Consider the following 14,903-nt stretch of genomic DNA (forward strand, 5'->3'; position numbering starts at 1 on the left):
AGGCTTTCATCAATATGTCCATCTCCAGCTTCCTCCACTGTTCAATCCATCGCATGTTCCATGTCACCTATTCTTCCCTCTGAGCTCCCACCTCCCAACAGCAGCAGCAGCAGCAGCAGGCTGGGTCTGGGAGGAGGGAGGGGGTTGGCTGTTCCGCTGCAGCCTGGCAGGATGGTGCCAGTGGGGCAGGATGGCAGCTGGAGCTCTGCAAGCCAGTTGCAGCTGCTTTATCTCAGGGCACCCTCTTTTAGATAAATGGGTGCATAGGGATTGTAGATCTACTCTGTGACACTAAACACTTGCACCATTGTACAATGGGTCACACGTCTCCAGTGTGTCACACATCATCCTGCCTTAGAAATCCCCTTCAGCACACCCTGGTGTTTGAGAAGCTGTGTAAAGGACCAAGATGTATAGCAAGCAAACTGATTTCAGCTGATGTTGCCTTTCTGACTGACATTAACAAACAGTAGTGGCCCCTGGGCAGGGAGACGGTCAGACCAACCTGTCAGCATAACTCCAGTTAGTTTGCCAGCATTTTGGCACATTTCACCAGTATTACCTGCTGCTTGGGGGTGTAGTAAAAGGGCACGTCAGTATTTGCTCACTTCTGCTCTGGTTGGGGTGAAGTCCTTTCTCCTGTTCCTACACAAGCTGCTTTGATTGGCTTCCAGCAGGACTTTTCCTTGTCTAGACTGCGTGTGTGTGTGTGTGTGTGTGCATGGGGTGAGCCGTGCATGCTCACGAACGCCGCTTTCCTCTCTGCAGATCTTAGAAACCAGCCATACCGACGGGCCGACGCGGTGAGGAGAAGCGTCAGGCGGCGCTTCGATGATCAGAACTTGCGCTCTGCAAATGGTGCTGAAATAACCATGTGAGCTGGAGGCCTGCAGGTGTCAAGGAAAGGGAGTGCTTGCATGATACCTTGTCCGTGTCAGCTCTATGTTCTGCCACTCATTTACAGCTTGGGGAATGGTAAAATTCACTTTGTAAAGGGCTCAAAGACCTAGAAAATGCATAGGAACATCAGCAATGGGCTCTCCACTCAACTGTAGCTAACAAGTGCCTAAAGTACCTGCTCAAATTAAATCAAAGCAATAGGACTTTATCTGATTGGGTATCATCTTTTTACACCAATACATCATTCAGTATTTTTAACCAAAATGTAAAATACCGTGTTGGTTTGGGTGTTTAGTTTGGTTTGGTTATATAAAAGTTTGGTGACTGGTCTCCTGTGGACCTGACCTGCATCCCGACCAGTTGTAAATAGGGAATACCTGGACTTGCTCTGCTTTTGAATGCATTCCTGTGCTGTCCACCAAGGGGTTAACTTTGGCTTCAGCCACACTTACTGGCTTTTTCCTTTTTATAAGAAAAAAACCCAAACAAAAACCAACAACAAAACAAGGAAGACATTTAAGGGCTTTCTATAGGTAATATGGAATTAGTTCCAGGAAGAGACCCGTGCCTTTTCTCACCACCCAGAGTCCACATGCCGCCATAGCTAGGCTGTGCTACCATGTACATCAGTGAGCATCAGGTGTGCAGTGAATGGACACGAATTTTCACCTTGCAGCTGTGGTGGTTGTGGTGTGCAGCGTGGGGCTGAGGCCTTGGAGGTGCTGGGGGCAAATGCGTTGGCGAATGCACAGGGTGAGGAGGGTGGCAAAGGCTCTCCAGCTAGCATCAGCTTTGGAATAACAGTGTATTTAGTAATTAGCACTAAGGTATTAACATCTCAATAATCAGTATTAGGATTCTGAGGACCGTCGTGGTTCAGTTCCTCGTGCAGAGAACCATCCTCTGCCCTGCCCTGTCGAATTAACACCCTGCTCCAATGCAAAGTTCCGTGGACAATCTGGTTCAGATTCTAGATCATTGGTCAGCGAAGGGAAGCCCAGCCTAAAAATCCTGTTAGGTTGTAGGTTCTACATTGCTTTTTAAAGATAAAAGGGACGTGAGAGTGACTGTAGCCACATGCTGTGCCCCACACGGCTGGTCTGCACCAGAATCCCCGAGCAGCAAGACGAAGCCCAGCTCGTGCTGGCAGGGCACGCGATCTTCTCACACGTAAAGAACTGGACTGAACTGAACTTCCGAGATACGTTTTGCTTACAGCTTACCTTGCCTGGTCTCATCGCATCAATATGTTAATTGTAAAATTTATTGTATAGTATTTAACCACTGAATTTCGTTTTCTTTTATGTTGTGCTTATGTGAACCACTGGTGAAGGTCCCATTTTTTTTCTTGGATAATGTGTAGTTATATGATAATCTGTTTTTAAATGTACAGATATTTTGCTACAAAATTGGTGCAGTTTTGTATGGTTTTTACACTTCTCTTTTATTCCCACTTTAGCCTCTGGGTAATACTGTAAATATTGTTTAAAGAGAAATGCATCAGCCTGTGCTATACAATCTGAATGTTATTTTAACTTATAGTTTTTGTTTTTATATTTAACTAAATGGACAGTTTGGGGCTCAAAGTTACCACATTGACCTCTGCTTACCTATTTACAGAAAGTTTCCTTTACAAACTGCCACCTTCTTGCATTTACAGCAACGTGTACTTGACAAGCTAAAGAGAACATGCCAACCCACCTCCTTCTTCACGGGCAGTGACAGAAGAGTATTTTAATCTGCATAAGAAAATTTGACCATTAATTTAATCAATTGTTAGACAAGGGTTAAAAGCACTTGCTCTCACATGCTTAAGCTCAAAGGTAATTTTTTAATTGAAAGCAAAATTATCATACAGCTAGAATATAATGCTGGCATGTTCTCTTTAATATTTTTCTAGTAATAGACCTGCTTCTTAGCAATATTAGAAGTGTTTTATAAAAGCAGTTCATGTTACTTTCCTGGTCTGTTCCTGGCATAAGATCAAATAAACTATTTACACTACTACACAGTAATCCAGAGGGGTGTTTTTTGAGCCACTTTCATGGGTTTTTTTTAACAAATGGAGGCATGTGCCAGGTGACTGCTGGAAGCCAGCAGCAAGGCAGAAGTGACTGTGCTGACACTGCAGTGCAATTCTTTGGGGCTGTTGGAGTTGGGAGAGGAAGAGAAGACACCCCCCAGCAGTGCTCCCACCCACTGGGATCCCAGAGTTCACTTCCTGAGCTCCACTACCAGTTATAAACACTGGAAATAATTCTGCAGGTCATTCACACCATCAGTTCACCCTTGGCTACAGCACAGCCAGACTCACAGGAGGCAGAAGGGATGAATTCCAGATCCCTGTTCAAGGCGTGCACTGTGAGACACCAGGCACTGGAACACAGCCCTGCAGGCCCAGCATGGCTGCAGGTGCCACCCCTCCTTGTGAAAGTGAGTGACAAGGAGTAAGTAGTTTGCCATAAAGAAACAAAACCCAACAGGACAAACAGAAGTCCTGAACTTGAAGAGAACAACCTACAAAAAAGTCCACATTCATTTCCCTTAGAAAACTAAACTAGGCCTTGCCAGGATTATTTGAAAGCCGTCTTGTTTTAAGATGCATTTCTTAACTGGATTTTGCTAAAGACACAAAAAAACCCCATTAGAGTAATTTAAATTCATAGTTGTGTTTCTTTTTATTTTTAATGGAAAAATAAAGGCAAATGTTTTAGAAGTAATATTTACTTAGAAACACTTTGTCCTTAGGGTGGTTACACAAATGCAGTAACAAAATATTGTGCAGAAGTTCTAACACATTTGCAAACTTTTACAGCTGACAGCTTCAGTGCTCAGCTGTGGTTCCTGCTTCCCAGGGCTCTGTCAGCTGTGTCACTCCATTAGCCCCCTGTGGGGCTGTTCTGCACCCGGGCATTTCTGGGGGCTACACAAGCTGTGTGTTTCCATTTTAAATCTCTATCTAGGAAAGGGAATTTACACAGTTTGCAAAACACACATTTATGAAATGGTGGCAGACCTGGGAGGATCAAGTGCTACCCACCCTCCCCAGCACAGGAGAGCCACTTGCTCTGCAGTGAGGGAACCCGGGAAAGCTGCCACCACCACTGCCTCAGGTGGCAACTTCCCAGACATGGATGGGAAATGCCACACAGTAACAAAGAGTTACTCAAGCCCTGTTTGACCAAACTTGGGTATTTTTCCCCTAGAGCTCTGCACTCCAGGGGAAATGCCGATATTGGCATATGCTCTATATGGAGCCTCCTGAGAAGCCCAAAGTAATCAGTTATCAGATACTGTTGCCAATCCACAGGGATCAGCCATCACCAGAATTTTCTATTGCAAATTAGTAATTTCAATCCAGTAGCATTCTTAGTTTGAATCACAGAACCGGCCCAACAGGAAAGCATGCTGTACAAATCAGGCCTTGCTGGGATTTATGCACTAGTAACCACTGTCTGATACTGGGTTAAAAAAATGCAGCGAAGGAAGCTGAACTGCAACTTGTCTTCCCCTTGTTGGTGTGAGTGACTACACTGCTTAAATCCAAAACGTGGAAGACAGTAATAACCTATCAGAGCTGTACAGAGCCTTTAAAAGTACAAATGAGAACTAGTACACACTGGAAGAGAAGGTTTAATCATCAATAAAAATGTACAAAAATAGTCCAACGGGAACAGCTTCTGACCTTGGTCTCTGCAGCCACCACTCCCCTGGTACGGCTGGGAATCCTCCCCCGAAGCAGCTGGCCAGGGATGCTGCACAGGGGCCGGGCAGCAGCCCAAGGTGGTGGTACATTCCTCAGCAGGTTCTTAAGGCAACACATTGAGATTAATTTACAGTGATTTTTATTACTAGATCTTGTTCATGTGGACATAAACACTGATGTAATGCCCATGGCTGCTCGGAATGGGGTTTTAGGGGAACCCAAGGCAGCTGAGAGGCATGCACAACCCTGCTGGCACCACAAGGAAGGGTAGGTCAACATCCCCATCAATTGCAGGTCCAGGGCTTTGAAAATTTACAGGAAAAACTCACTCAGACAGTATCAGACTCAAGCCTGAGCCAGATGTCAGGTGTCCATACAAAAGCTTACACGTGGCTTGGCCAGTGACGCAGTTCACAAAAGAGCGATTGTGGCAGCGGGTACATTTTAGAAGTACAGATCAAGAACTGGATTCCTTACTCCCATTGCCTTCCCCTCCCCAAAATAAACACAAATCCATCAAACAAACCACAAGAAACTATATTAAGAATCTCTTTCTACAAATGAAGTTTTACCTGCCTACACGGGCCAGACAACCAGTGTTAACTACCTTTCTAGGAAGAACCAGACTGAGGTGATGCTTTGCTAGGAAGGAGCCAACTTCCTGGGCCTGCAGACAAGATCCAGTGAGCACTGCGCCACCTTCCTCGGCAGTGTTCCCTGCGGAGCACACTCCCTGCATGGTAAGCAGAGCGCCCGTGCTGCCTGGCAGCTCCAGGACGGACACTCAGCTTTGCACTTGGAATTTCATTTGCTTCTCTAGATTTGATGCCAGGCCCATAATAGTAGTACTCAAATGTATTTATGTGGTTAAATTAAAACCCACTGTCATTTTAGCAATGGAACTCAGGATATCAGAACCCGCATCCTGAATTAGACATTGGTTTCTTTTATTATGCCACAATGTAAACATATTTGGTATAAATAACACTTTCATTGATCTTCATCCAGTTGTTCCAAAAGAGTCCTCCTCTGTTTTTCCAGCTCCCCTTCACTCAGTTCACTGCCAGAAGTATCCCAGTTCCCCTGTAGAGAGAAGCAAAGTTAGTGGCGCAAACGATGAGGCTTCCAGGCCATGCTGGTCATCAGTGGTGCTGTTTGTGCCCCACCATTACTCCAATGCCACAGCAGCAATACAGAAACACAGGGTACAGAAGGCTGCTCGTGTCATGCTCGGGAGCCCCAACAGTGGCAGCCAGAACAAGTGGGGAGGGCACAGGAGGCACAGCAAGCTAAGTCCTTGTCCTCCCCTAGACTCTGCTCTATCACACCCAAGATCAAACCCAAGTTCTCAGGAAATGCCCAATTAGGCCAAGTCATCGCATTTTCCAAAGGCAGCTGGAGGCCCAAGCAGCTTATTTTATGACAGTAATTTAAGAAGTAGACACTTGCCCTAACAGCTCTTCTTGAAGGTGGAATATATGGGGCTTTACCCAGGAGGAGGCCACCACCACCACCACAATCTAAATAACCAGAGGGAGGCAAAAAACTCCGCCTCCAAGAGACCCAAAAAGTGTTGAACCACAAGCAGTTTGCCTTTTTCATTCAAACACCTGCACGCATCTTCTCAAACACTGTTCTAAACCCCTTCAAAACAAGTCAGCACAGCATGGCAGCCAAAGGCAGGACTGCAGTCACAAACACGGTCCCACAGGACTTGCCGGCTTGAAAAGTGCAAGAACTGAAGAACTTTGTTCCACTGAGATTTCCTCCCAGTGTCAGCCCAACACTGCAGCTACTAAAATTCTAGAGGGCGGGTGCTGCATTTGGTCCTTTATATATATATATATATATGCACACACACACATATACACGTATATATATATATACATACACACATATATATAAAATGCATATATAATATATATATTAATGTATAATGTATAAATGTATATAAAATATATATATATAAAAAAATGGAAGCAGGACATAAATAAAGCTCCAGCACCTTACATTATGCCTGTAAAGCCCAAGTACTATACTAGAGCATCGCACCTACACAGGAAGCACAAAGCACCAGATAAAAAGGAAACAAGAAAGCTTACAGAATCTTTTCCAGGTCGCTTTTTAGTAGGAGATTTATGTTTTGATTCAGATCTTTGCCTAACTCTATCCTTTTCGCTCTCCCTCTCTCTTTCTTTTTTGTCTTTTTCTCGTTCAATGTCTGATTCTGGCGAATCCTGTGTAAATAAGGAGAAAATATTAAATATATTAAATATTTATTTCTAGAATAACCACACCTCAAAACCAGCTGACTTCATATCAGTGTAGACCATATGAGGAAAACTGTGTGAAGCGGTTACTAATTAAGTACATCTTATTAACCATCACAGAAATAAGTAATGCAAGAAAGGTTACTAAAGTGATCTGAGAAGGAGAAAAGTTTGTTCAATACCAAAGAATGTTCACCATTCCCAGTGCACACAGCATCAGGGCATGCTGGATGCCATATAATACATCTACATTTCTCCTGGGCACAACTGTCATTCAATAAGATCTCCAGAAAGGGTGAAATTGGGTAAACACTTTTCTGTCACACAGCTGCTTGGCTTTTTCTGGATATTAACCATACTGTGACGGATTAGGTGGCACGGTGGTGGCTTTATTCCATGTTTTATCCCAGTGTTGCTAAGCTTATGTGAACCTGTTTGTGTCAGAACCCTTCAGCACTAGTATCTTACTCAACAGGTAACTATTAATGTCCCCCCTCGCTATGGACACTGTCTGCTGAGAGGTACAGCCTGTAAGTGAAAGGAACAAAAGAACAGACCAGTTCTGAAGAGTTCTGCATCTGATGTGAGAGCAGAGACCCAGGTTGGTTTCTTTACCCAGGACGAAAATATATTCTTTGCCCTCAACTGATACAGTGAAAGCTTTTTGCTCTTCACATCCTTTTGATGATCCAGAACTTCTAATGCAACCCTGATACACAAGCAGACAAAAGGAATGAAGCCCAGCATTAGGCAAAAGGTAAAGATGGCTGGGAACCTTCACAGCTCTCCACAGTAGAAGTGAACACCAAGATTTGCCATGACAAACTGCAAATATCAGGCTACTAGTGCAATCCTTTACACCTTGCCTGCACGGCTGCAGTAAGCACCCAATTTAATAATCTTAAATGGCTTAATATTAAGGTATATATAACAGAAAGCTATTATGTTACTCTCCCCTCCAGGCTGATCTCACACAGTCCCTATTACAAAGGCAGCTGGATGATTACAGATCATAGAATCACAGAACAGTTTGGGATGGAAGGGACCTTAAAGACCATCTAGCTCCAAACCCCACTGCCACAGGCAGGGACACCTTCCATCAGACCAGGATGTTCAAAGCCTTGTCCAACCTGGCCTTGAACACTGCCAGGGATGGGGCAGCCACAGCTTCTCTGGGCAACCTGTGCCAGTGCCTCACCACCCTCACAGGGAAGAACTTATTGCTAGTATCAAATTTAAATCTACCCTCTGTAATTTTACAGCCATTCCCTGTTGTCCTATCACTACCTGCCCTTGTCAAAAGTCCCTCTCCAGCTTTTTTGCCAGTCCCTTTAGGCACTGAAAACTGCTCTAAGGTCTCCCTGAACAAGCCCAGCTCTCTCAGCCTGTCTCCATAGGAGAGGTGCTCCAGCCCTCAGAGCATCTTTGTGGAATCATCTGGACTTGCTCCAACAGGTCCACATTCTTCTTATGTTGGGGACCCCAGAGCTGGATGAAGTACTGCAAATGGGGGTCTCACCAGAGTTGACTAGATATCCAAAAAGGATGACCGAAACCATAAGGTGTCAGGTTGTCCATTAGCCAACTCAAGTCAACTGTACTTACAGACTTATGTCTTCTCTTCTTGCTCTTCTTCTTGTGTTTTTTTGACTTCTTGTAACTTCTCTCTGCAGACACAGAAGCAAGCAAAATCACAATCAGCAAAATTATAAGGACTCAATAAAAGTAACATTAATTTAAAAATGAACAAGATAATCTCGTACCAGATTCTGCACTGGAAGAGCGCTCAGAAACTGATCTGGATTCTGAACGCTGCCTTTTCTTCTTTGAATGGCTGTCATCATCCTCAGTCTCTGAGCCCTTGAGACATGAACCCAATGCGATCAGTAAGAACACAGCATGACAGATAGTTACAGAAGCAGATTTTAGGCTAACACCTTACCGAGCGAGAACGTGATCGCTTCCTGTGATGTTTTTTAGACTTTTTAGAATGCTTCTTGTTCTTTGAATGATGATGCTGACACTCATGCTAGAGGACAAGAGAAGAGAAATGTTATCATTGTCTGTCTACCGGACACAGCAAGAAACTGTAACGATGTTTCTCATCATCCACAAAGGTATCTATGGTTAAAAAACAGTGGTTAAAAAACCCTAACATAATTACACATTTATTGCAACAAACCCCATAAACAGCTACCAATGGGAATCCATGTTAAAGTTGTCCTAACAAGTGCCTAGGAGCAAGGAAAAGTACAGGCACAGATGCACACAGCTTCTATTACCTGGAATCCTGTTTCAATGTTTCCCATTTAAAACCACTGCTCAAGATGGCCTACAACACACTGCATGCCTTGCTTTGCCAAATTTGAAATTCTGAAATTAAGCCATTTAAAAAAAACCCTTACAAACCCCAAGAATTGAAAAAACCCCACACAGCATGTGCTGCAAAACCAAATCTAGCACTATCTAGGAGAAAACAGCACCTTATTTAACAAGAATGGCTTGTCAAATCTTCTGCAGCTTAACTCTTACTGTGGCCCACCCAAAAATTAAGAATGAAACTGAATTACATCATCCCTTTTGGACATCAGCAAAAATTTGCTACAGTAAAATAATAAAGTAAATCTGCAGTGCTTAGTATGCTCTTGAAGTTCCAGATACGCAGTGAGTAAAATACTGCAGAAGTTCTATTTCCTATTTCATCAGGTTTGGTATGAAATCACAGCACTGAACAATATTTCTAAAAATAAACCAGGAAATCTTGAAGTTAACTTCTGAAAATTCTTGAGGGAAGCAGATTTAAAGTATTAAAGAATATCAAGTAACTCAACACATTTCTTCAGTTCCTTCCTTTCACAATGAAGTTTTAATATCTGTTACTTTTAGGTAATACACCATGTCCACTGAAACAGAAATCAGTAGAATTCTGTTAAATCCCTCTCCCTTCCTACACCATTTAAGAGTCAACCAACCAAGAATCTTTTTCTATACCCTCTGATCATGATAAAATAAAGTAATAATTACCTCTAGTACATGAATGAAATCTTTAAATATTCTTTTTCTTTCAGACTCCAGAGTGATGTCTTCAAACGCTGGTTCCTTCACAAATCTATCTCTGATCTGTAAGAAAAGCAGCAATGAAATATTAATATGAAATACAGCCAGTCAGAAATAAAAATAATAGAGACACAAGTTCACCAGTTGAAAAAGCCACTGTACTGTTACAAGGCTAAACGTTGGGGTTTGTAGGCCAGCTTCACAACCAGTCTTTATGAGACTGTAGCCAGAATTAGACTGTTCTTCCTGCATGTGCCATTTAAGCCACAGGCTTGTTACAGCATGTATTTTTTATACAATGTATACTTTGAGAGGAAAGGTTTTTAAAGGTTATCTTGATCAGAACAAGATTACAGATTTCTAAGCAAGCAGAGTGCTTTATCTCCATTTAAATTAAGTTTGGGGCATTGTGTGATTTTTTTGTTTTTCTTTTTTTTTAAGGGTTTGTTTGGGTTTAATTTTTGGGTTGGTTGCTGTTGTTCAGGGTGCTTGTTTGCTTGGGGTTTTTTGTTTGGGTTTGAATTTTTTTTTTTTTGGGGGGGGGGGTTGTTATAAATTGTATCCGAATGAAAGTATCAGTCAATAAAGTTATTCCCATCAAACCTCGATTTTTACTGAATAAATAGCAAGACAATTTTTACAAGAGTCTAAGTTGCACCACGAGCTTAGAGAACCCAGGTTTACTTGTAAAAGCATTAGGATGCAGCAGCCTGTTAAATCTATTTGGAAAGACTTGCATAACTGAGTGATGATACATACATCTTCCCAGACAGCGTCCAATTCAATTGGAGGAGTAGCTTGCTTCAACATACTCTTGAAGGCTGACTCTTTCCGCTTCATTTTGCGAGCTTCTTCCTTTTCCCTCTCTCTTTCACGGGCTTCTGCCTTTTCTAGCAGCTGTATCAAACAAAAGTCATAAGATTGCTTGAAAGATACCAAAATGAAAGACGAATAATTCAGTTCCATGCAAGTTTTGGAAAGCCCAGTGACAGATCCCCTTTAGAATGTTCTATTAGTCACTTGGGCTCACAGGAAAATTAATCAATTATTTATTTTTTAAGCATGCAACTTCTGTTTCTCAAACAGAATCTCAGAGTTAACACATCATGCAAGCAAGAACTACAGAAACACACACAGAAATACTCATGAGGAAAGTAAAAATGAGATAAGCATTTCAACTTGAGAAATTCTGTAGTAACAATTAAGTAATGCTATGTTTTGAATAAAGATATACCTCTGCAATCCTTATTTTGGGAACTCATGAGGATAAGCAACTGCAAAGCACAGCATCTCTCAAGTATTACGAAAAGTAGTCGTAAGTGAAAGTAAGTGCCAATTCTTGTTTTAACAAGAGATTTTGTATTGCAAGTTTTTGAACAATCCTATATATTAATACTTACACTGTTGAAAGCCAGCTTGATATTCCCTGCATCTAAAGTAGTAGCTCTTTTAGTTGAGCTGATGACCGTAACAAAATCTTCAAAGGAAGTATTCACTTCAACCACAAATCCTTTATCCTGTAAGAAAAGCACTTCTTTGGCATCAGGCAAGTCAGGAGCTCTCACTTCAGCGCTAATGCAGGTGACATTAATGCAATGTGAAATCACTTCCCAAATGAACAGCAGAGAGTTCATCTGAATGATGAACTGGGCATTAAAAGAAGAAATCACATAAAGGAGCATTTTCCCCTCTCACCTTTAGGATATCTTTTATTATCTTCTTTTCATCATGGTAACGGGCTTTCAAGTCTTCAACATAAAACTTGAAAAGATCAAGTGCTGTGGATCCTGATGAAAAAACTAGATAAGTCAAAAGCTAGCTCTAATACAAGAGCTGCATTTTTTTAGACATGTAGAAAAATATACAAATAACCCTGCTCTAGACTGCCCCAAATCCAAGACCTTTACCTTACTTTCTACAGGGCTGCAAGAGACAGTACTCTTACCAGGCTGACCAAGCATATTAGTGAATCTGATGTCTGAGCTTATTGTTGGGTACAACTCCATCCAAGATGACATTGAATGTAATTGTCCATGCTCGTGCAGTTCATCTAAAAATAGCTACAAAATAAAAATGAAATGGAAATTTGTAGTCACTCATCATCCTTTTACTTGGCTAGCAGCTGGAATAGATACTATTAATAACTAGAATTCCGGTTTTGTTAAAAATGCAATTAAAAAATCATTTTATACACCATCATTTCTTCCTGCTTTCCTCCATCATTTACAATGTTCCAATTGCATTTGTTTTCCATTCTAACCTATTTTCCTTTCCCCTAAACTTGTAGTTTTCGGGCAAGCAGCTGTATTACGCAGCAGACAAAATGCTACACTGTTGATAAAACACATATATGCACCTGTCAGCCCACCCTAAGAAATTAAAAACCCGTACAGAATATCTAACCACATGACACCTCTAGGACACAACAAAGTCCACCAACCTGAAAAGATTCTCTATTTTTACGCTGCCGCCTTCTTTCTCTAAGCAAACTCTTCTGTTTTTCTTCTTCCTCCTCTTTTTCCAATGCCCTGATGTGTTCCTCAAAACAGATCAGTGCATCCTCCTTATCCATGTCTAGCAAAGATAACAAGAGTGATAAGAATAAAAATTAGGCATTTCTTCCCTCTAACTGTAAAGAGTTTTTTACCATAACGGTTGCTGATTGTTGCTGTGAGTAGAAGCTTCAACTGAGCACTGAAATACATGAATATCTGTACAGCAGCAAAACGCAGCCTCTCCCAACATGGATAAATTTGCATTGCCAATAAAGAGCACAGAAAGTACTTTATAAGAAAAGTATCAGGGATGAGCACTTGTGTATCTCTCCGCATTACCACAGGCATCTTAAACACAGAACACAGAGCATCTTTGTCAAATGCTTTAGCAGCTCTGTAAATGGCTATGCTGCTCTTAAAATACAGGATTGACTCATTTTTGAGAAAATGTGCTCATAATGGAAAAACTGCCTTCTTACTCTAGAAGAGTAAAACCAATTACTTTTCTCAGAAACCTCACTCAGTCAAGTATCTGCAACACAGATTACATTGCCAAATAATACGTCAAATTTCAAAGGCTAACAACTACTAGGGCAATTCAATTTCCTCCTGAAGAAAGGTATCCTTTGTTTAGACATTAAGATTAACCAGTAAGGATTTCTGAAGCTGACATCTGTTTCCTAGGAATAAAACAAGACTGGGTCCTTTACAGAGGCTGTTCCACAGCTGTCAGAGCAGTTATGAACTGGGCAAGAACAAGCCATACCCAGTCAGGAGCCCTCACTGCTAAAGACAAACTCTGTTTCCTAGGAATAAAACAAGACTGGGTCCTTTACAGAGGCTGTTCCACAGCTGTCAGAGCAGTTATGAACTGGGCAAGAGCAAGCCATACCCAGTCAGGAGCCCTCACTGCTAAAGACAAACTCATTCCCCCTCTCAAAAGAAATATGTAAGACTTTCTACATACTCTGAAGTTCCTCATCTTCTGCAAATGTAGGATTGTCCATCAGATACTGCTGTGCTTCTGACCAAGTGGTACAGTAAGTGACATTAGCCATGTTATCTAGTATATTCTTCAAAGCTTCCCAATTCCTCTTTCGTAACTGTTTGGCTTGCTCCTGAGGAGAAAACATGATTTTTTTGTTGTTAAATTTGAGGTTGTGTAGGCAAAAATACATGACCCCTCAAGTCTGTTCTCCATGAAAACAAAAAAATAATAACCTTTCAATTACATGTAAAGCAACATATGCTAATTGGATCTACATGCATTTTTTATGTACTATGATTGCTTGCATCCAGAGATAAACTATTTCAGTACTATTACCTCTGACTGTTTCTGAAAGATGTGAAAAGCTCATGAAATGGAGCTCATCTTCAGTTGTGTACTGTGCAAGAACAGAACTTCCAACAGCTTGCTACGGTAAGGATTCATCACCTTCTGCCTGCTAATTCTACTGAACACCCCTTTTGTACTGTGTAATAAGAAATAAGGAACTACTGTCTCTAAATTCACACCTACAAAATAAGTCATAGTTTCCAAGAGCTCTACCAGTGCTTTTTTACTTGTGCCGTTGCCCCCAACACATCTAGCTAAAGTTCTTTTCTCTCTCACACCCTTTCGAGAGAGGGTAAACAGACCCTGGAACCTGTGAGCACCACATGGTTCATACCAACACAGAAACATTCTCATTTGGCTCTCCAAGCCTTTCCTAGATTCCTCCCCCGCTGTGAGCATTTTGACTGTCTCTGAACAACATTCAGAACTGCACTGCTAGCAAGATTTCTTTACTAAGAGGTATAAATTATTTTACAGATAACAATTTTGAAATTTACCTTCTCTTTCTTAGACAGAAAAAACAAGACATCTTCATAAATTTCAAGACGGTCACGCTCAGATATCGCGTTCCAGACTTCCATCTCCCCAAACATTTGCTCAGCTTTTCTGTGCAAAACGAAGAAAAAGCATACCATCATTTACTGGTAAACACCAACTTAAACTGTCCCACTGGCTTACAATAATGTTAATCAACTCTGTTCTAAGCAGTAATACTTTTGTATGACATCTCTCCAATTTTCTCTCTTGGGAAACTTTTTCTGTGACACCTTTTTATCTCTTACTAACAAAGGTAACAGCTAAAAATTAAAGCCGATGCCACTATATACAACTCTCTTTCCACAGCAGTGGAAGTTCCCCTGCAGTGCATTGCACCAGTACTTTTTCTGAGGGGGAGCACATATTCAGGTCACTGTCCTAGCAAACATCCTATGAGATCAGAGCTACAAAATTTTCAGCAGCAAGCTTATTAGATATATATATATCCATTTGGTCATGAACTTCCATGAAGAAGTTATCAGAACTACTTCATTCTTAATGGCAGGTGTAATATAAAACTCCTCGCTTATGTATCTTTCATTTCTACTTACTAGAAGCCCAACTCACTATCATCAGCACACCACTCATGAACTGTTTTTTGG

At 41.6% G+C, this 14,903-nt stretch overlaps 2 protein-coding genes across 6 annotated transcripts in view; one reads left to right on the forward strand and one right to left on the reverse strand.

Moving 5' to 3' along the window:
- Window positions 1-878, forward strand: part of FMNL2 (formin like 2) — a gene marked incomplete at both ends in the record, with an annotated part of 148,066 nt that extends 147,188 nt beyond the window's left edge. Inside the window, one exon of the mRNA XM_080622181.1 lies at window positions 769-878. Within this exon, the coding sequence (XP_080478307.1) occupies window positions 769-878 (110 nt within the window). The remainder of the gene's footprint in view (window positions 1-768) is intronic.
- A 4,160-nt stretch (window positions 879-5,038) lies between these two features.
- PRPF40A (pre-mRNA processing factor 40 homolog A) overlaps window positions 5,039-14,903 on the reverse strand; it is a 29,997-nt gene continuing 20,132 nt past the window's right edge. For 3 of the 5 annotated variants that reach the window (XM_080621425.1, XM_080621423.1, XM_080621426.1), the window contains 13 exons: window positions 14,262-14,370; window positions 13,396-13,546; window positions 12,374-12,507; window positions 11,879-11,993; window positions 11,629-11,732; window positions 11,334-11,450; window positions 10,693-10,830; window positions 9,901-9,996; window positions 8,819-8,905; window positions 8,640-8,736; window positions 8,482-8,543; window positions 6,709-6,843; window positions 5,039-5,689 (listed from right to left, as the gene is read on the reverse strand). In XM_080621425.1, coding sequence (XP_080477551.1) covers window positions 5,597-5,689; window positions 6,709-6,843; window positions 8,482-8,543; window positions 8,640-8,736; window positions 8,819-8,905; window positions 9,901-9,996; window positions 10,693-10,830; window positions 11,334-11,450; window positions 11,629-11,732; window positions 11,879-11,993; window positions 12,374-12,507; window positions 13,396-13,546; window positions 14,262-14,370 — 1,438 coding nt within the window. In that variant the 3' untranslated portion in view covers window positions 5,039-5,596. The remainder of the gene's footprint in view (window positions 5,690-6,708; window positions 6,844-8,481; window positions 8,544-8,639; window positions 8,737-8,818; window positions 8,906-9,900; window positions 9,997-10,692; window positions 10,831-11,333; window positions 11,451-11,628; window positions 11,733-11,878; window positions 11,994-12,373; window positions 12,508-13,395; window positions 13,547-14,261; window positions 14,371-14,903) is intronic. The other 2 variants (XM_080621427.1, XM_080621424.1) reach the window with 1 other exon arrangement.

The sequence above is a fragment of the Psittacula echo genome, assembly GCF_963264785.1.
Source record: "Psittacula echo genome assembly, chromosome: 6".
NCBI lineage: Eukaryota > Metazoa > Chordata > Aves > Psittaciformes > Psittacidae > Psittacula > Psittacula echo.